Source organism: Esox lucius, chromosome 6 (assembly GCF_011004845.1).
Source record: "Esox lucius isolate fEsoLuc1 chromosome 6, fEsoLuc1.pri, whole genome shotgun sequence".
NCBI lineage: Eukaryota > Metazoa > Chordata > Actinopteri > Esociformes > Esocidae > Esox > Esox lucius.
This window is the reverse complement of record NC_047574.1, coordinates 22,422,886-22,445,007: the sequence shown is the minus strand read 5'-3', so window position 1 is coordinate 22,445,007 and position 22,122 is coordinate 22,422,886. Positions and strand designations below refer to the sequence as shown.

General features: G+C 42.5%; 1 protein-coding gene across 9 annotated transcripts in view; it reads left to right on the top strand.

The window, feature by feature from the left end:
• The first annotated feature begins 5,912 nt into the window (after window positions 1–5,912).
• The window catches only part of zswim8 (zinc finger, SWIM-type containing 8), a 41,908-nt gene continuing 25,698 nt past the window's right edge, over window positions 5,913–22,122 (top strand). For 3 of the 9 annotated variants that reach the window (XM_010892296.5, XM_010892293.5, XM_010892291.5), the window contains exons 1-4: window positions 5,914–7,822; window positions 18,180–18,333; window positions 19,673–19,767; window positions 21,584–21,756. In XM_010892296.5, coding sequence (XP_010890598.2) covers window positions 7,645–7,822; window positions 18,180–18,333; window positions 19,673–19,767; window positions 21,584–21,756 — 600 coding nt within the window. In that variant the 5' untranslated portion in view covers window positions 5,914–7,644. Of the gene's footprint in view, window positions 7,823–18,179; window positions 18,334–19,672; window positions 19,768–21,583; window positions 21,757–22,122 lie in introns of all 9 variants that reach the window. The other 6 variants (XM_010892292.5, XM_010892288.5, XM_010892295.5 and 3 more) reach the window with 5 other exon arrangements.

Sequence of the window (22,122 nt, the reverse complement as noted above, 5' to 3'; positions counted from 1 at the left end):
AAAGGTTTTCTAATGATCAGCCTTTTAAAATGATAAACCTGGATAACCAAACATAATGTGCCATTGGAACAGAGGACTGATGGTTTCTGATAATGGGCCTCTGTACACCCATGAAGAGAGTCCATAAAAGATCTGCAGTTACAGTAATTTACAACATCAACAATGTCTACACTTTATTTCTGATCAATTTGATGTTATTTTAATGGACAAAAAATGTGCTTTTCTTTTGAAAACAAGGACATTTTTAAGTGAGTCCAGAGTTTTAAATTATAGTGTATATAAATGAAGTGCAATATATAAAAAGAATTGGAGTGGAAGTTCCAAAGTGAAGGAGTGGGGATATGTTCCAAAGGCACTGTACATTTAATGTTAAAGCTTCACCCCAAGTTTTTTTTTATCCAAGTTCAATTCCTGAAATTAAATTGTGTTGTTTCGTGCATGAGCCATATACTGCATCGGGTGGGAAAATCTAAATACTTAATGTTCAAAATGTCCCTACACTAAACCATACAAGCATCTCATGTCTTTCCGGTCTATAAAGGCTATTTCCACTATCACTATCATAAATGTGTATCACTCAAACTGTGTTAACTTCCTGCTTTACCTTTATGTTTGAATTGATTTCTACAGTTGTGCTCATAAATTTGCATAACCTGGCAGAAATTGTGAAAATTTGGCATTGATTTTGAAAATATGACTGATCATGCTAAAAAAAAGTATTTTATTTAAGGATATTGATCATATGAAGCCATTTATTATCACATAGTTGTTTGGTTCCTTTTTAAATCATAATGATAACAGAAATCACCCAAATGGCCCTGATAAAAAATACCCTTGAATACCCTTGAATGTTTGGCCTTGTTACAGACACACAAGGGAAAACACACAGGGGAAAATGGCAATTAAAGGTGAATTTCCCACACCTGTGGCTTTTCAAATTGCATTTAGTGTCTGTGTATAAATAGTCAATGAGTTTGTTAGCTCTCACATGGATGCACTAAGTAGGCTAGATACTGAGCCATGGGGAGCAGAAAAGAACTGTCAAAAGACCTGCGTAACAAGGTAATGGAACTTCATAAAGATGGAAAAGGATATAAAAAGATATCCAAAGCCTTGCAAATGCCAGTCAGTACTGTTCAATCACTTATTAAGAAGTGAAAAATTCAAGAATCTCTTGATACCAAGCCAAGGTCAGGTAGACCAAGAAAGGTTTCAGCCAAAACTGTCAGAAGAATTGTTTGGGATACAAAGAAAAACCCACAGGTAACCTAAGGAGAAATACAGGCTGCTCTGGAAAAACATGGTGTGGTTGTTTCAAGGAGCACAATATGACGATACTTGAACAAAAATGAGCTGCATGGTCGGGTTGCCAGAAAGAAGCCTGGTTACAATACGCCCGACAACACCTTTTATAGCTTCTGGCACACTGTAATTTGGAGTGACAAGACCAACATAGAGCTTTATGGTCACAAACATAAGCGCTATGTTTAGAGAAGGTCAAAAAGGCCTACAGTGAACAGAATACCATCCCCACTGTGAAGCATGGTGGGGGCTCACTGATGAGGTGTGTGAGCTCTAAATGCACAGGGAATCTTGTGAAAATTGATGGCAAGATGAATGCAGCATGCTATCAGAAAATACTGGCATACAATTTTCATTCTTCGGTACGAAAGCTGCGCATGGGATGCTCTTGGACTTTCCAGCACGATAATGACCCTAAGCACAAGGCCAAATTGACCCTCCAGTGGCTACAGCAGAAAAAGGTGAAGGTTCTGGAGTAGCCATCAAAGTGTCATGACCTTAATATCATTGAGCCACTCTGGGGAGATCTCAAGCCAGAATAAACAGCCAGATAAATCTCAGAAAGGGAACTTTGATCACAACAACTATCTGGATGATGCTTCTACACTAAAGTTAATTGGGAAATGAGGTCTAACATGATAAAAACTGAAATATTAATTTAAACATGTAAAGCATTCGTGAAGAATGTAATCTCCCCTCTTTGAACCAAGAATATTAAAATTTTTATCTTAAAGAATAGCATGACCCCTGGTTAAGATTGTCTCTCCTTCGAGATGAAGAAATGTTGTCACTTTCGTAATACTTTCACAGAATGTTTTTAACACAAAAAATAAGGGGCATTTCTATTTACTGTAGATGTGTTTGGTGTTATCAATGAGTTTCAGACTCACTTGCTGATATTAAATGCAAGGGATTTGCACCTACATACTAGTTTTTATACTTACATTTACTTACAAGTAGAATTTCCCCAATATTATGCTTGCATGAAATGGGGGATGGAACACTGACAGTTGTGGTATTCTTAGTTGGTAGAACGTGTGGAAAAAGCTGAAAACAAAAGGCGAGTCTATACATTTATCTCATATTCATCTTTTAATCCTATTTTCAGATGTTTTGAGTGTACAGCAAAATTACAATTTTGACTTCACTGTCTTAATACATTTGGAGGGCACTGTAAAACAAAGTGGAAGTCAGACCAAAGTGATGCGCCCTGTCAGCTATGCGGCTGTCAGATATCAAAACCTGTCCCATGTCACTGCCATTTTTTAAATTATTGATAGAATTGTTCTGAACTAGTTCCTATACCAATTAATATCCAAATATATTAACTCTCTTTGTGGAAGCATTCCCAATCCGTGATTCATAACCAAGCCTACCCGAAACACAATATTTGGGCATGGAGGCAGAGGCCACACAAGCCTTGTCAGTAGGATATAAACATGTTCAGAACAATTAACTACTTGTAAAAATATTCGGGCATGTCATCCACATAAGAATCAGGTTAATAGCCCATCTTTGGCCTACCTTTTGTAGCAGGTCAAAATCTTGTTTGCCACATTTAACTGTCATAACACTACTGTTTGTCAAATTCTCCTCTGGTCCACGGGTCTCCCAGCTTCACTGAACCCCTTGAACTGTGTTAAATCTCTTAGAAAGCAAAAGAAATGGCAATGATCCCTGATTTACTTTGGCTGGTTAGTATCGTGGGAAAGAGAGCAACAATGTCATGCTTTGCTGACTGGTATTTGCTGCTGTTGCAAGGCGGCCTTTACATTTTCTGTCAAGTTTACGCTGGAGAGGAGTTGCCAGTTCTTTTGCTGTTATTTTTCAAAATTCCACTTGACATGGCCAGTCAAAACTACATCAAAACATTTCCCCATGGCAGTCTTTCTCCCTTAATTTAAGAAGCTCATTCGAGTTTTAATTCCTCCATTCCTCATAGGAGTTCCTCAATTCTCTTTCTTTGCCATGCAGCTTGATAGCTAGCATTACAGCACATGCACATAATACATAATGTTTATGGTTTGCAAAATATGCTACATCACGTCATGTGGGCAGCAGCGATAGAGGTATAATAATTAAAAAGCAGGGAAAGCTTGTTCTCGGACACTTATGCAATGTGCTCCGCACAAGGTCAAGAGCAGTGAAGTTTATGCATAAACAAAACGGGTGGGGAAATCTGTGGGGTCAATGCCAGGCTTTTGTGGATCAGGGCCTGGATAGAGGTGTGCGCTACTCACACGTACCACACAGGAGAAGCCACCCTTTGGTCTCAACTCGACAATGTTTTACCCTGAGCTCGCCCAACCTGAATAGCCTATAGCAGGGGCATTCAAATCTGGCCCTCCAAGACAGTTCCACTCCATTTTCATTGCAACCCTCTAATCAGGGACTTATTCAGACTTAAGACACCAGGTGGTTCCAGTTAATGATGAGGTAGAACAGAAAACCAGCAGGCTCCGGCCTTCGTAGGGTAAGATTTGAATACCCCTGGCCTATAGTGATGGGTCGTTCGCATACGAGTTGGCTCAAAGGGTCGGCTCTTGTAGGTGAATGTTGGGAGCCAGCTCCCATATCAGAATAGCCAAATCTATTTATCTATTGAATAGAGTTAAATAATTCAAAGAAATGAAAAAAGTTATAATATAATATACACTCATTTTCACTGATAGGTTTGTTAAGAATCAGCTGTGTATTTTATTCTTATAGATAAATAGGCCTGAATAAGTGCTTGTTGTGCATACAGTAGAATATAATAAAATGTGCATAAAATGACCATACTGTACAAAACTTTCAAATTCAATAAGTGCTCCCTAATGTTCAAGTTGCCTCTCAAAAATGTCTATCCTTTATATGGGACACACGGTCGCACAGTTCAAAGGTCCAAAAGCATTCAAATGATGCTGTTCAGATAGTATTAGTTTTGAATGGTTAGATTTATATGCACATTGTTTATATATATTAAAAAGTTATACTTTAAACACAAATGTTTAATAGCATTATTTTTCATAACAAACCAATGCATTTTAAATACATTGTGGTTAAGGTAGTGTATGATTTCATTTATTAATTTAATTAGAATTGTTTTAACACCAATCATAGTCAAACTATTGCAAACTGTTTGACTTGAAAAAATAGAAGAAAAAAAATTAAGAGCCACGTGGGACCCAAAAGAGCCGGTTCTTTTTGGTGAGCTGAGTTGAACGAATGCCCATCACTAACAGTCTATACTGGCAAATAGGGGATGCACGCAGGATTGTGTACACATTGAGATAGTAAGCCACTATTTTATCTAAGATATTTTTGGAATTTAATTTTTGTTCACAAATTACATGACCCTACCCTGCCCTAGATGTATAAAATATGAAACCTTCTTCTGGACAAAAATAAAAAAGCATGACCCTCCCCTAATTTCCCCTGGTATACCAATTACCTAATTAGCCAGCTGTCCCTAAGTAAAATCACTAACACAATTCAGATAGCCATGAAATTTCAAGTTTGAAAGCCAGTGGTTTTGATGAGAGGGCCTATTTCTGCACATCCATGATATAGCACACGATTTTTGGGACCCCGCTTGGCTCAACAGCCCCGCTTTAACAACCAGTGGCCAAAAATCGAGGAATGGATCTTTAATCTGGAATAATAAAACATACGTGACTTGTTCTCCCAAAATTGTAAATAGGATATTATTCGGCTGCTAACGTTTGAGTTGTTACATTTTGGCTTAACTGCCTTCCATTCTTTTTAAAATCTGGTATTTTTTCTATCTCGATCTGAGCAACCCCTGTCAAACTTAGATCTCTTTCCTCCCGTTTGGATTTGAAAATCTGGTGACCTTGGAAGTATTACTAGTATTCTCCCCCTTCAGGGAAAAACGATATTTCATAACATCCTTGCTTAAACAACTGATATAAAAAGCGTACAGCTATTAGAAAGCCACAATAACAACTAAACTACGTGGAGTCAGGTAGGCTATTCAAAGTAGTGTTCTTTAAAATAGGCAAATATGTTTTTTGCCACAAACATCCTTCAACCTGCATAGGCCACGCGGAACACAGTCAAGATTGTAACTACAGGTTAAAGTTGGAACTCCAGCTATTCCAACTAATTTACTTATAAAAGAATGTACAGACAATACATGCTAAGAATGTATCCGTGAATAGGGTGAAGCGTCTGGATTTTGAGCAGAATTAAAACCAGAGGCCAGAGAAAAGGTACATAGCCCTGTTTTTTTTTACCATTAAAACAGGGCGATGTACTAGAGTAAAAAATGTCTTCCATTTCACATAAATCACAATGATAACCTTCTCAAATGATTACATTATAAATGTAACGTTTCCATTAATTTAAAATGTTTTGCGGTTGCTATGGGTATGGACGTGACCGGTCCATCTATTATATACATAACATAAGACTAGCAAAGGGATAACAGGCAGGACATTTTCTACTGCATACCCTACTTTAAGCATAAAAGGTTTTCAAAACCAAACTAATTAGGTAATGAATGTAGGACAACATATTTTTCATACTTCGTAAAACGAAGGCGAAACTTTGTTGGTGTTTAATGCCCTTATCTGCACCGCCAGAAGAGAAGGTTTCTACTAGATTCCGCACCTACTAGAGAGCCAGCAAATACAAGGCGGAAGTTAAAATCAGCTGATAGAGGCTACAGCTTTTACTGAAGCCTACGAGACGAGAGCAGAAGAGCCATCTTCCCGACCGGAGAGAGTGGAAGAGAGGGGGGATTGTTGAGACAATTTGGGGGGGACTCCGGTGTCGTTAGAAGGCTCAAAGACAGAACTTGGGAACGATAGGACTACTGGTATCGGTTGGGAAAAAGGAAAGGGTCTTTGTTACGGTTTCCGGACTAGGAGTAATCGGGAACCAGTGGGGGGCTCAAGCGAGGAAGCTTTTTTGAAAATACAAAGGAAAATAAAATCTAGTCAAGGTATTATCTGTAGATCGTATCGTGTGTTTGCAATCCAACAAATATATAGTTGACTGTGCAGTATTACAGAAGACAGTTGATCGAAAATAGTAAATACTTAGCCAAGTTTCACGGATGTATAGTTCTTCAAATTGTCAATGTAAACAAGCCCTTGTTGGAGCGGGTGCTGACTGTCTATGTAGACAGTGCAGTGGGGCTTTGAGATTCGGATTAGGAACAGGCAGGGCAGCTAGTATTGTATCCTGGCAGAGATAGACAGTTCGTAAAAACTGTTATTCATAAAATGTTTCACTTAAACGAGGAAGCTTACCACAATTACGAATGATGACAATCGATACTCAGGTATTTATAAGCGGTTAGCTAGCTAACATAGCAAGCTGCTCTGGTTGGCCAGTGTTGTTAGCTTTACCGTACTAGCTAGCATTAGCCAACTAGCTGTAAGCTAGAAAGCTAAATCCTCAGGCTTGAGTAGTGGATGTCAGTCAAAGAAAGAAAGAAAGACGGTAGATTATGATTTAAATAGCTAACGTTGTTTCATCACCTGTGGTATTATAAGGCCTGCTATGGTGTTATTGCTTGCAAGCTTTTAGAACATTCTGTACGACTATCTGGAGACGGGCACTGTGTAGCACAGCTGATTCGTCTAGAAGGGGAGGAGATAGGAAATGGAGGAAAGCAAGTTACATGTATGTAGATTTAAGTTTATAGTTAAGTACAATAGCTGACCGTCAACATTTATTTGGACAAGTTGGGTTAATCTTAGCTAATGTAAAGTGTTATTGTAAGTAGTTAGCTAGAAAGAACCTTATCAACATGTGCCTGTATGGGTGACTAGTACGGTACCGTTCGGTGAGTGGGGGTCATCTCCCTTAAAAGTGCTCTCCACTCAAATAGCTCGACAAGCAGAAAACAGTTTCATTCGAAACTGGGCGGTAACATACATAAAATAAATCGTTACCGGACCGGGGTTAATTTTCTCTGAAGTCATGGATACCGGTATACGGTGTCAGATAAGTTATCACCCTAAATAGTAAGGCCCTTGGTAAGAAAGATAAGGACTTATGCTGCCTAGTTTTGCCTCCCTTTTACTTATTGAAGACTGACTTGGTACATTTTGTGAAGACATATATTTTTTGTCTCCTACGGTTGAGAATGGATATTCTTGTTTTACTGTGTTGCTCGCATGCGAGAGTACAGTGAGCTCTCAGCAGTGTTTGGCTTGTGTTGCGCTCACCCCTCCCCCAACTTTTACTGGAGACTTGTGGAAGTGTTCTTAGCTTCGGCTCGCTGTCAGTGGTTGGCAGTTCTCATCCGTTGTATTTTTCTTTGACGGAAGGCCTTTGTTATTGTATGGTCCACTTGAATCCGGAGTTGCAAAGCGTACGGTGGATGTTATGGAACTAATGTTCGCCGAGTGGGAAGACGGAGAGAGGTTCTCCTTCGAAGATTCTGACCGGTTCGAGGAGGACTCGCTCTGCTCCTTCATATCGGAGGCTGAGAGTCTTTGTCAGAACTGGAGGGGATGGAGAAAACAGTCTGCTGGACCCAATTCTCCGACTGTGAAGATTAAAGGTAACACACGGACACACACCCAGAGACAGACAGTGTCCTCATTGCTCATATTGACATTTGACCACTTGATGCTTGTTGCCAAAATAACATTTTGCGGTGACCAGCATTGGTTTTTCTCTCTTCTTTTATTACCTGAACTACCTGTGGTGATGGATCCTGCTTTAGTATCTGAGTTGTAGAGGACGTGATTCCTTAGAATCGAACCATTCAGAATACCATTAGCCAGCTTTTCAAATGTGTCAAAATACTTTGGGCATGTACCAGAATATGGAATTTTGTGGAACAACTAAACGATGTACTGAATGCACTTAAAACAGGTTTGAAAATGTCAGGCAAATGAAAGTGGCTTGCTCGGAAAGAATCTCAATTGGACCTTTCTCAATTCCCCCTCATTGTTTTCTTCTCAAAACCCATTGGAGGAAAAGGTCAGAGGGGAGACCCCTGAGCTCACCAATGAACCAAGGCTTGTCGTTGCTGTGTGATACAGACATTTTTAATGGGATGCGAATTCCCTCAAATACATTGATATAGGATGTCACCCAGTCAGTGTAGTATTATAAGTCCCCAATTTATTTTGCCATTTGCAAAGCTGTGTAGTGGTATTGTGAAATGTCCTTTACTGCTAAGATACTGAAGCAGATAGGTCCCAACTCAATTCTCAACTGGTTTATTTGTCATGGAAGTCTGTGTTTCTCTGTAATTTCTTTTTTAATCAAACAATACAGTGATACATGAGCATGCATTCAGGAGATAGCTTGCCTATCAACTACATAAAGTTTTAAAACTTTAATTAGTTTTAAAGTTTTAAAATGCACCTTTTTGCTAGGATTAAGACTTAGGCCTAGCAGGCTTGTTCACAGTGAACAACCACAGTACATGTTCCTCCAGTTTCAGTTTTTGGGAGATTCCTCAAAAGGCTGTGTACTTATCATTAAGGGCCACAATGCAGACTGGGTAGCAGGTGCTGTCTGTCAGTGTCACTGACAGCGTTGGGCCGGTACCGAATGGTTGGGTTCGAACCAGGGACATACTGAACACACAGCAAACACTCACAACAAACTTTTGCCACCCTGCTCACTTTGACCTCAGTTAATGTAATGTAATTCTTTGGCTGAGATGTGATCGATCTGATCATCCACTAGTTTATCTGAAGAATAGTTCCCATCATATTTGCAACATGCCATTACTTTCCCCTCTCCTAACCAAACATCTACAACCTCCTTGCTGTTGTTCTATTTTCCAAAATGTGTGTTATACTACTTCTGTCGACACAGATTGTTTTATATATGCTATGCTGTAGGGTAACTTTAGTTTGATTGATGCAATGGCTTTTAAAGTAACCAAAACTGTCAATGATTTCTGAGGCTGGCCGCCTGGCTGTGTGTGAAGAGTTGTTCACTGGGGAACCAAGTGTGAGTGGGGGTGCTGGAGTAGCTCACTCAGCTGAGTGCTCTGGTCTATTGGACGGCAGCTGGGGAGGGGCAAACAGAGCGCTGACCCTTGTGGGTTGTACAAGCAAGTAAAGAACCGGTGGGGCGAAAACTATTTATTAGCCGCCCCAGCTTAGGGGAGTTTGGGGCAGGGTGTATGTGTTTTTGTGCGTGCTCATGTTTGTTTGGGTTTAAGGAGTGGAGGGGGTAGGGTGCACTGGAGTCTGCTGTGGACTGGATAGAGGGCTTTGTCTAGTGCAGGGCATTTACGTTAGAGCTGGGGATTGTGGTTTGGCAATACAAACCCCCATTTCAAGGTTCACCCCATGGTTTTTTAAGAAGATGATGCTGAGTTGAAAGGAGGGCAGAATGGGGGAGTTTGCCCCACCCCCCATGGGCTAAACTTATTTTTGTTTTTTTAACCCCTCATCTTCCATTTCTTGCAATCAAGAGCCTTAAGTCATGACCGATGTTTTTAACCCACTGTAGCCTATGTCCAATTATCTCGCAGTCTTTGTTTCAAATGATGGAAATGCATGCAAAATGTTATCTGGTGGTTCTGAAGAAGATTAGGCAATAGTTTTGAATGATCTTCTGTAATATGACCATCACTGCTTTCTTATTTGGGACTTGGTCCCATCCACTGTTCTAATGTCCTGAGCATTGCAGAGAGAAACAGAAAACACATACATGTTTGTCATTGCTCCAGCTGCTTACAAATTAGACCCACTTTTTTTTTTTTTGCTAATCAGCTTATCTGCTCATGGCTGCAGGTACAGGATCCCCCTCCATTCTGTTTCTTCTGGACATCAGCGCTACTTTTGATACAGTAGATCCCAACATTCTACTCCAGCGCTTAAGAGAGCACACTGCCATCTCTGGGACTGCCTTAAACTGGTTTACCTCTTACCTCTCTAACCACAAGTAGTATGTTTCTCTCTGTGAGGAAAGATCAGAGGAGTTCACATTAACCTGTGGTGTCCCACAAGAATCAGTGTCAAGACCTATTCTCTTCCTGCTGTACATTCCCCCACTTGGCCAGATCTTCAGACATCAGTGATCAATTCCATAGCTACAGAGATGACCCACAGATGTACATTAAAACCAAACCTGACATTAAAACCACATCTGCCATGTCAACCCTGTCCAACTGTCTATATCAGGTAAAACGTTGGATGCAGAACAACATTCTCCAACTCACATAGGCAATGCTCATAGGCACCCCATAGCAAATCACCAGCTCCTACAGCATCTGCCCTGCCATTGACGGACACATCGTTCCCCTCTCCTCAGTCGTCCCCAATCAGGGTGTGAAATTTGACCCTACTCTCTCTTTAAAGGCCCACACTGAACATGTTTTTTTCACCTTAAGAACATTTCTCACCCAAGACCTCTCACCTTTTCTGATGCAGAAAAGCTTATCCATTAATTTGTTTTCTCCAGAATTGGTGATGGGAATGCAGTACTATGGGGCCTGCCAGCAAATTAAATTCATAAAATATAGCTCATCTGAAACAGTGCTGCAAGGATCCTGAGACAATCAAATAAATCTGCCCACATCACACCTCACCTTCATTGGCTTCCTGTCCCTCAAAGAAATTACTTTTTAAAATGGTCCTTTTGATAAAGCTGTCAATGGCATGGGTCCTACTTACTTATCTGACCTGCTCTCGCCCTATGAACCTCCACGCCCTCTATGGTCCAGCAACGCCAATCTGGTCAATGAATCAAGAACCCGTCTCTGAAAAATGGGTGACCGTGCCTTTTCATTCATTGGACCTCACCTCTGGAACTCCCTTCCTGACCGCCTCAGGGCTGCACAGACAGTCAGGTCTTTTAAAGCATGAGACACACACACTTAAGAGACACATTTATCTGTTGGCTTTCCCTTCCCTTTACTCAAATTATACTGTACATTATTATATAATATTATTATAATTTTCTGTATTATCGTTATAGTTTAATGTATAGATTATTAGAGTTTTTTTGTATTTAATATTAAATTTTTCATGCAATTTAAGATTTTTCCTGTCACTGCGATTCTCAAACTTTTTTGGGCCAGCGTCCCCTATCCATTGTCCAGGTCCCTTACCGCCACTCATCAAATAAGATTTAGGGTAATTGCCTTGTATATTAATGATTATTATTGTTACTATTGTTATCATCAATAATTCTCAAAAAAGCACTATCGAATGACAAACAGATTTATTTGTTTCCCAGGGAAACAAACGGCAGCCAATCAGAAACCACTAGCAATTTAACATTCAAATCTTAAACAACAGTCAATCCGAAATGCCAAAAAATAATAATTCTTATGAATTATTCCAATGGAAACAAGCTGGCACTCATCAAGGGGTAAATGCAGAAGGATTAACCTTCAAAGGAAATAAGTTAAAAACATTTGAAAGTGAGAGTCCTGCGCCTGGTTGTATTGCCGTCATGTCCACTAAGCCACTTTTATTGAATAGTGTTTTAATGTGCGTCTGGATGCTTAGTTGCTTTCAGGGGATGTCCGACAGCGGAATATCCCTAGTGTAAATGTGTAACCACTGTGATAACAAGGCATTCACGGTGTATGTCTCTGAGAAATTAAAGCTTTAAAGAGAAGGAATTTTTTTACACAGTAAATGCCATATGTGAGAAATGTTATCTATGATACTCTGACGTCCCGTTCCCGTGAAGGCAGCATGGAGCTGTGGCATGACCGAAACACTGAAGAGAAGAGTTACCATACACAGTCTTGTCCAGTAGCAGTGGCGTAAACTGGCAGGTTTTAATGATACAGACCACAGTATTTTTTCAAGTAGTTGAAACTTTGTTGTGAATCTTCAGTGTAACCTTGTCCTAAACCAAATGGCCCCCAAGCGCACCTCAATGCCCCCCTTTCCAAAATATTGCTTCCAGCCCCCCCCCCCCGTCGTCCTCTGAACGCGGTACTGCCCTAGTTGAGAAACACAGCTCTAATGAAAATCGCTTTACAAATGCAATAAATTATTACTTTTGCATAGATAGATAGGGTCGCTTTCCCAAGTGGCGTTGCCAGGGAATTGCAGTGAGATCGCCGTTCTTTGATTCCATTTTATTTTCCATTCTGTTAAATGAAAATATGAATGATTAAAAGTTAGACACTGTCTATCGTGTTGAGAGATTGTTGGATTCACTTTCGCATTATCAGTATACAGTATGTATTTTTTTTTTTTATACATTTAGTTGTCATTATAGGTTACAATAATTAGTCAGCTTATGTTACTTTAATAACACATTCGTCAAACAGTAGGTCTACTGCTTGACGAGGCCACTTGGTGGCAAGTTTGCAATTAAAAATAATGTAGTCAACAGCTATGTAGCTAGCCAGTAGGCTAATATTTACAGAAACTAAGAAAGGCCAAATGGTACAATTTGTCATTGCTGGCTGACTTTAGTGCTGCTGAGATGTTGTTAATGAAAGGTGTGCAAGTAGGACATGCTTCATCCCCATTAGTTCTCCTGAAATTCAGGTGAAAGTAAATGGGGTGCTTGCAAATAAAGTTGAATAACACTGATTTTGAGAATATAATGTTCAGATCTACTATATGAACACAGCATTCTCATACTGACTTTACATAATTATATGCTGTACATAAATATTTACCTACTGTACATGCATGTATACTGTAAGGAACATGCTTTTCTCTAATTGTTCTGTATATACAGTACTGTTCTAAAGTCTGGGATCACTTAGAACGTAGTCCTTGTCATGAAAACATACATGAAATGAATGTTCAAACTTTGCTTTTGTCAAAGAATCCTCCATTTGCAGCAATTATAGCCTTGCAGACCTTTGGCTTTCTAGTTGTCAATTGGTTGAGGTCTGAAGAGATTTCACCCCATGCTTCCTGAAGGACCTCCCAAAAGTTGGATTGGCTTGATGGACCATATGGTCAAGCTGCTCCCACAACAGCTCAAAGGGGGTGAGATCTGGTGATTGTGCTGGCTGCTCCATTGTAGACCGAATACCATCTGACCCCTATTTGTGTAAATAATTATTGTATAGTTTGGGGATCTTCTGTTTCTTGTCAATTCTAGCATGGAATAGCCTTAATTTCTAAGAACTAAGATAGTGTTTCAGAAGAAAGCTGATGCCCCAGATACTCAACTAGTCAAAAGAAGGCCAGTTTTATTGCTTTTTGAATCAGCACATTTTTCAGCTCTGCTAACAATTGCAAAAGGGTTTTGTAATGACCAATTAACCTTTTGAAAGTTTGGATTAGCAAACACAATGTACCATTGGAACACAGAACTTATGGTTCCTAAAAATTGGTCTCTGTACGCCTATTTATATATTCCATAAACAAAATCAGGCGTTTCCAGCTACTATAGTACTACACTATAACAATGTTTACATTAATACTGTATTTCAGATCAGTTTTATTTTAATGGACAAAAACTGTGATTTCTAAGTGACCCCAACTTTTGAACGGTAGTGTGCATACTGTAATTACACACGTTTCTGTAAATGCATTATATTTAACATAATACTGTAAAAGCGTGCATAACGGTCCATTTACATTATTTCATAATACTGTAAGTACATACACTTCTGTTAGTCAGATTAGTAAAATCTATATGTTTACCAGTTGATGCTTATCTCCAGTGCATCCACGTGGAGGGTAGAGTTGATGCGTATGGTGGAGCAGGTACATTATTATTTTTTTAACCACAGATTTTAGAGGGCTGGAAAGCACACAGACTACAGGCCATCTGCGTGAGTAGCAATCCTTTACCTTTTCACCACTCTAAATTGGAACAGCTGTTCTCTGCTGCATATTTGTAGTTTCCAGGGGACAGGTGGAGAACAGTGTTGGGCAGTATCCAGAGCTTCATATGGTCATCCTGTCCCTCTATTCCACTATTTACTATATTGCCAGCATGCTAACAACATATGCACAAGTGCTAGCATTTTTACAAAGACCCTGTTAACCATGTTAACCCTTTTACTGCAAAGCGAAAATATTGAACAAACCTTGTAAAGGCCCCTATTTATTAAATGTTATAACTAGTTACACTCATTTAGAATGTATACTGTATATGTTCAGAATTGTATTCCTGTAATCCCTAAATCAAAACCTTGCTCACTGCTGTCCTCCCTGTTGGTTCAGTCACGGTCTCACTACTGTCTGGGCCACTCAGTCTTCCAAACCCTGTCGGTTGTCCCTCGGCCTGCTGCTCATCCAGCACCTCTGTCTTAGCTTCAGTGACTGTCTCACTAGTTTATAATCCATTTTCCAAAACTAAGAACTGAAATGAATGAGATAAAATGTTAAATATAAAGTAGTATCTAAACATTTTCTCAGTGAGATGTTTAGGCTTTGTGGTCACCTTGCTAATGCAATTTCCATTTATGGCCTATTACTCTGAGAGGGGAAGAATTATGCTATTTTGCCTTTGTCCATGGTTTTACAGGCAAAATACAAACCCATAATCTAGCTACCTGTCTAATTATTCACAAAACTAAAATACAGGCGGCAGCATTACCATAGGCTATGGCATTGATAACTTTTAAACGTCTAGACAATGTAGCTTATAGCCACGGTAGAGACTTCAGTCTGGGAGATTTATTTTGCTTCAAATAACTTCACCGTTTCACTGTCAGTACAGAAATGACTTTCTTACTACGGGCGCAAGAGCTGAACTAGTTTTTTAAGACCGGATAATGCCAACATTAGTAATTTCTTCCGAGCCGCCATGCCAGATATTTTGTTACATTACAATTTTGGTAAAAGCATTTACCCTCCAGTGTAAATGCTAGCGAATAGCCTTTTGAGATTTACTAGCCAAATGGAAAACCTACATGCATTTGGCGCTTAGCAGGTGTTAATTTTGGACCACTCCCAGGTAATAATCAGTTCTGGGCCATATCAGTACATCACCAGCCTGTTTTGGTGCATGTGGGCCAGAACTGTGCCAGATACTCAAGATGTGGCCCAGAACTGATTTTAAGCCAATTTTTTATTTCACCAGCTGAATACATCGTTACTATATTTTCATAATAGTTGTGAACGTATTGATGGTGAATACAAAGCTAACAGAAATGAATTTGCCATTGTTTGCAAACAAAAGGGATTATATTGAACGCACCTCTAGCCACTGAACTATTTTGGGACGGGGTAAACGTCACAGCTAGTAGTGTGCTGCTAGTAGCCCAGATGTACAGTAGATGGAGACGTTACAGATTTTATTAAAACTTGCGACTTGCTGAAAAATAAGCCCAACGTTGCAACCCCACCAAAAATGGCAAAAGTATGGGACCACTTTACTTTGAAGAATTCAACAAAAGGTTTTTTGCACAATTTGCAAGGCAGAACTGTCATGGCAGTGGAGCATGACTGTAATCCACAAGCATTTAAAGGGAACACTTTCTGCATGGCTGAGCTAACGTAAAGTCTACTTGAGCATGTTGAGTTTGTGTATAGTTGAGCAGGTCCGGCTAGCTAAGCATTCACAACGTTACTGATTAATTAACCCATTAGTGTCAAGGTTCTATATATCTCAGAAGCGTTGACATATTTTAATGCGTTACAACTTCTATTAACATTTACAGTCTCAGTCAAATGTTTCCCAACTAGCTTCATGAGACAGTACTCTGGAATGCTTTTCCAACTGATTTTATAATAAACCTTTAGTTTTTGTATGTTTTTATTTGTTTTCTAACAACTGCCTACAGTTGTTTTAAATGAAGGCTTTGTAAAAGGATAAGAAACAATGAAAACTTGGTTTATAAAATTAAATCTTCGTTAGCATACTTCTCTCTGATGAATTAGATTTTTGCAGACCAGCGGTGGTAATTACAGAATTTCTTATGAAGATTTATGCTTATAGTTTTTAAGGAAGGTGGCTTGGCTCACAGTTTCTTTGACAACGCTATACTCATTTGACAGTTAAAGTACCACACGATGGGTGTGCTTACCACAGTGTTCACCAAAATGGATTGCCCCAATGGACAGCGAGTCACAAGGCCATGTTTTGCTATATAAAGCAGGCAGACCTTCTAAAGGCGTTCAGTTACTGTTCAACTGAATGTTAGAATGGGCAAAATGAGTGATCTACACAACTTTGATCGCAGTATGATTGTCGGCACCAGGCATTCCAGGGTTTACTGAGAATAGTGAAACAATCAAAAACCATCCAGTCATCAGCAGTCCTTTGTGCAAGAACAGCCTGTTGATAAGAGACCGATTTAGAAAATGGAAAGAATTTTCCAATTTACAGACAGGCCACAAACAGGCTCGGTAACAATAATAATAAAACATCCCAGTACAACCCTGATGCGCTGAACGCCATCTTGGAACGCATAATTGGTCTGTCTTTTATAACCGCTATGACAGCAGACCGCCGCACTCCTGTATCACCAAAACGAGATGTGGCGGTCTCAGTGGGCCCACGATCACCGACACAGTCAATGAGTGGAAAAGCACTACTGATCCTGGTTCAGTTTACTGAAAGTGCTGCCCTGTCCCCAGACATACACCAAATAGAGCGTCTTTGGGATGAGATTGAATGGGTTGTTTGCCGCACGGGTGCGTTTCTGTCCAAGCTGCCTCCACTGCGTGAGACCGTCAGACCTTGTAGAATCCATACCTGCACTTGGCTGTCCTGGAGGCAAAGGAGTTGGAGGTGGTGCACGATGGGTGTGCTTGACAGTCTGGCCACTAAGTGTACATTGCAGGCCATTCGGAGGTGGGTCTGTTTCTAGGTACTAGGGCTCTATGTTTCTAGTGAGAGTTTTATTTTTAGGGTCTCTGCTGTTGTTGTAGCTGTCGGAGCGTGCTGTGTCTGGGGACGGGGTGGTGAGGGTTCAGAACCCCTCAGGAAACCCAAACCCTTCCTGGGCTAACAGGACAGGCTCCTGAAGGGGCTGCAGGTTTGGCAGCTGTCCTGCTCTCTGATGACATACCAAGAACATTTCTAGTTCTAAGTAAGTAGGCCCAGCAGGCCTTCCTGACCACGTGAGTTTTCCCATCAACTAAGGTTTCTTGTTTTTTCTGATCGATTTACAAAGTGGAGACAAACTTGGCGTCCTAGTCATCAGGTCCACGACTTGCGTGTATATTTTGTCATCCGGTCAAATAATTGACTACGCCCCTCCACGATAGGTTTACCAGGGCTGTTGACCCTCTGAAACACAGCCATCCCTTTGGACGGCATTATTTAGACTGCTTGCTTTCCTCCATATATGGTTGATGGCACGAAACGTGGGCTTGGAAACATGTCTGGGTATGTGAAGTGAGACTCTAGTTTTTGTCCTCAGTAAAAGTTCAGTAAAAGGCTGACACTATGAAGTGTGCACTAGTTTTTCACACTGTCTATTTATTTACTCTTTCTCATAGCTGAACCTTCTGTATTACAGTAACAACCGGTACATTTGTCGTCTTGCATTACAGTAATAACAGTTGCAGTCATCTTCTGTATTATATTAATAACTGTTGCAGTCGTCTGTATTACACTACACTAATAACTGTTGCAGTCGTCTTCTTTATTACTGTAATAACTCTTGCAGGCTTTTTCTGTAGTACACTACAGTAATAACCGTTGCAGTAAGAAAAAGTAAAACTGTTGCAGTTTTTCCATCTTTTACTTTCTCACAGAATGCTGCAGTGGAGTGTGTTGCCATTGGAGCAGAGCATAAAATTAATGTGGATTGTAACATAGGGACCATTAAAGTAAAAATTTATTCCATTTTATTCTCTCTTGCATGCATTCATACACCTACTCCTGCTGAATACGTACAGTCTCTTTGTCTGTGTCTTATTTCTCTTTGTCTGTGTCTCGTGCTCTGTCTGTGATTTTCTCTGTCTGTGACTTTCTCTGTCTGTTTCTCTTTGTGTCTGTGTTTCTTTCTCTGTCGCTCTCTCTCTCACTGTCGCTCTCTCTCTGTCTGTCTTTATTAGATGGTCAAGTCATCCCTCTGGTGGAGCTGTCAGCAAAGCAGGTGGCATTCCACATCCCATTTGAGGTGGTGGAGAAGGTCTACCCTCCTGTCCCAGAGCAGCTACAGCTCCGCATTGCCTACTGGAGCTTCCCAGAGAATGAAGAGGACATCCGGTGAGACTGAATGTACAACACCGACACGCAGACGAACGGACCGGCAGGCAGGCTAGCAGGCAGACGAACGGATCGGCAGGCAGGCTAGCAGGCAGACCAACGAACGGATCGGCAGGCAGGCTAGCAGGCAGACCAACGAACGGACCGGCAGGCAGGCTAGCAGGCAGACCAACGAACGGACCGGCAGGCAGGCTAGCAGGCAGACCAACGAACGGACCGGCAGGCAGGCTAGCAGGCAGACCAACGAACGGACCGGCAGGCAGGCTAGCAGGCAGACGAACGAACGGACCGGCAGGCAGGCTAGCAGGCAGACGAACGAACGGACCGGCAGGCAGGCAGGCTAGCAGGCAGACGAACGAACGGACCGGCAGGCAGGCAGGCTAGCAGGCAGACGAACGAACGGACCGGCAGGCAGGCTAGCAGGCAGACCAACGGACCGGCAGGCAGGCTAGCAGGCAGACGAACGGACCGGCAGGCAGGCTAGCAGGCAGACGAACGGACCGGCAGGCAGACGAACGGACTGGCAGGCAGGCTAGCAGGCACACGAACGGACCGGCAGGCAGGCTAGCAGGCAGACGAACGGACCGGCAGGCAGACGAACGGACTGGCAGGCAGGCTAGCAGGCAGACGAACGGACCGGCAGGCAGGCTAGCAGGCAGACCAACGGACCGGCAGGCAGGCTAGCAGGCAGACGAACGAACGGACCGGCAGGCAGGCTAGCAGGCAGACGAACGAACGGACCGGCAGGCAGGCTAGCAGGCAGACGAACGAACGGACCGGCAGGCAGGCTAGCAGGCAGACGAACGAACGGACCGGCAGGCAGGCTAGCAGGCAGACGAACGAACGGACCGGCAGGCAGGCTAGCAGGCAGACGAACGAACGGACCGGCAGGCAGGCTAGCAGGCAGACGAACGAACGGACCGGCAGGCAGGCTAGCAGGCAGACGAACGAACGGACCGGCAGGCAGGCTAGCAGGCAGACGAACGGACCGGCAGGCAGACGAACGGACTGGCAGGCAGTTACCTCAGAAAGTTTGATTTAGAAATCCCTCTCTTGCACATCTCGCAAAAACCAATCTGCTTCATATTGCCCCAACCCACCACAAGGGGTCACCTGAGCGTGATAAGACCAGGCAAACTAGTCCCAAATCCTACCCGGACAGTTCAGAGACAATTTGCACCGCCCTGTGCAAATTTACCCACCAAACACTCACAAGCACTGAGAACTAAAACGTATGCTATGAGCTTTCATAATGTTAGATAGTATTTAGACTGAATATCTTCTTTTTGCCTATTTTCTCTGAATTTCCTCCCCTCTGTCTTTGGTTCTCCCTCTGTAGGCTCTACTCATGTTTGGCCAATGGCAGCCCGGATGAGTTCCAGCGAGGGGAGCAACTTTACAGGATGAGGGCAGTTAAAGATCCTCTGCAGATAGGTGAGCACTAAACTGTGGCCTTCGCCCCTCCCACGACCCTACTGAGACAGCAGCAGTCTGCTGAACCCATCTGGCAACCTCCGACAAACCTCAGGAGAATCAACCAGGTCGCACGCTGGCCCGGCTTATACACAGCCACAAACTTGCCCTGCGCATCAAAAGACAGCTGAGCCTTTATCGAGTTCAGCATTTGATCCCAGGTCAGAGGCGGCGCTCACTTGAGCGGGTGGGGGTCCTGACGGAGCGGCTGCAGGCATTTCTCTGCTCATCCCAGATGACTGGATTAGGGCAGCCGGTCAGGCGGGCCGGATGTGTGGGGATTACAGGCGCTTTAATGGCCCTAAATGGTCCTAACGGAGTCTTGCTAACCTGCTGTAACAGATAAGAGGTCACCTCCCGCCATGCCAGTCATTGCCGTTCTTCTCTGGGGCCCAGAGTATGACTGACCAAGTGACCTGAACAGGACAAACTGGGAAATAGCCTCTGGCAGTTGTAGGATGGTTTTTCTTGTGCTCATATTTATCACTAATCATTTCCTGTGAAATTTGCCAACGCCAAGTTTGGCATAATAAAGAGATGTTTGGAATGCTGCTGTTGTATTCTAACTTTCTATATGTTTCTAAATATGTGAATTAATGAAGAATCAGCGTTTACATACAGTGAGTAAGCTGGGCTCATTTCCATGGACACCCAGGATTAACTGGAGGCCAAGCAGGCATCGACAACCCCACCATACCACTACTAATCAGGCTATTAAACACACTGCCTCAGTGAATTGCCAGACAGCCAGGAAGATTTGTTGTGAAATGCACTTTTTGAACCGCTAAACAGTGGATCACTGTTACAATAATGGATCAGTATTACATACAGTATGTTAAAGGAAATGTTCATGAGATCGAAGCATATATCAAGATGTAACCTTATCTATTGTATTAAACAGTGGAGGGACATATAATTAGCTTTCTCTGAGACTTATAACCACTGCGTTTTGATAAAAAGGAACATTTTAAACGCTTTGAGTGTGTCTGATTGTTTTCCTGCAAGCCAGGAGTATGTCACTGCTGTGTTAGATTAAATGCATTAGAGTTTATCTTGAGTTAATAGGAAGTCAGTCTCCCACTGGACGGTTTAGGGAAGGGAAGGAGGAAGGACAGCCCGGGAGGTGAAGTAGCCGGTGAACGGGTTGTGGACAGCCAGGTTTGAGGCAGAAAGGCTAGTAGAAACAGAGCTCAAGTCTTATGTTGAATCTGGACACTGCGTTGTCTCCCTCCCCACTGCTCTATGCTGGCTGTTGTCCAGCGAATAAAAGCTTTTGGCCTCCCTCCTCTGTCCTATCTTTTAGTCTCTCCATGTGCATGGAAATTAAACTGCCTTTCATTTCCTGTCTGGCCGCCCGGGCTCAGGACGCATTAGAGCGCTCATGCTCCACAATGTTAGCCAATGGCTGGATCGCCGTCATAGTGTCAGCCAATGGCTGGATCGGCATCACTGTGTCAGCCAATTGCTGGATCGGCGTCACTGTGTCAGCCAATTTCTGGGTCGCTGTCACAGTTTCCGCCAATGGTTGGATCGCCATGACTGTGTCAGCCAATGGCTGGACCGCAGTCCTTGTCAGCCCAAATGTTCTGTTAATAGTTTCCTGCCCCACTTTATCATGTTAATTCTGTATTTGTTATACCATTGCCCTCTCCAGTCATGACAGACAAGCTGATAGACCATCCAGAGCTGATATTATCCCCTCTCTTATTGGTCCTTCCCCTCTCACTCCCTCCCCTCTCCATCTGTCCCTTTCCATCTCTCTCTATCTCTCTTACAGGTTTCCACCTCAGTGCCACTGTGGTGTCGCCCCAAGCCGGCCAATCAAAAGGGGCGTACAACGTGGCTGTCATGTTTGACCGCTGCCGCATTACTTCCTGCAGTTGCACCTGTGGGGCTGGGGCCAAGTGGTGTGCCCACGTGGTGGCCCTCTGCCTCTTCAGGATCCACAATGTGAGTTCAGAGGCATTACCACAGCAGTACACCCACGCCAGGCATTACCACAGCAGTACACCCACGCCAGGCATTACCACAGCAGTACACCCACGCCAGGCATTACCACAGCAGTACACCCACGCCAGGCATTACTACAGCAGTACACCCACGCCAGGCATTACCACAGCAGTACACCCACGCCAGGCATTACCACAGCAGTACACCCACGCCAGGCATTACCACAGCAGTACACCCACGCCAGGCATTACCTCAGCCGTACCCCCACGCCAGGCATTACCACGGCAGTGCCCCCACACACAGGTGCTGGAAGTACACTATACCTGTGAGTTGGTGTAGCGCTTACCTTGTTGCTAGGCTGTTTTT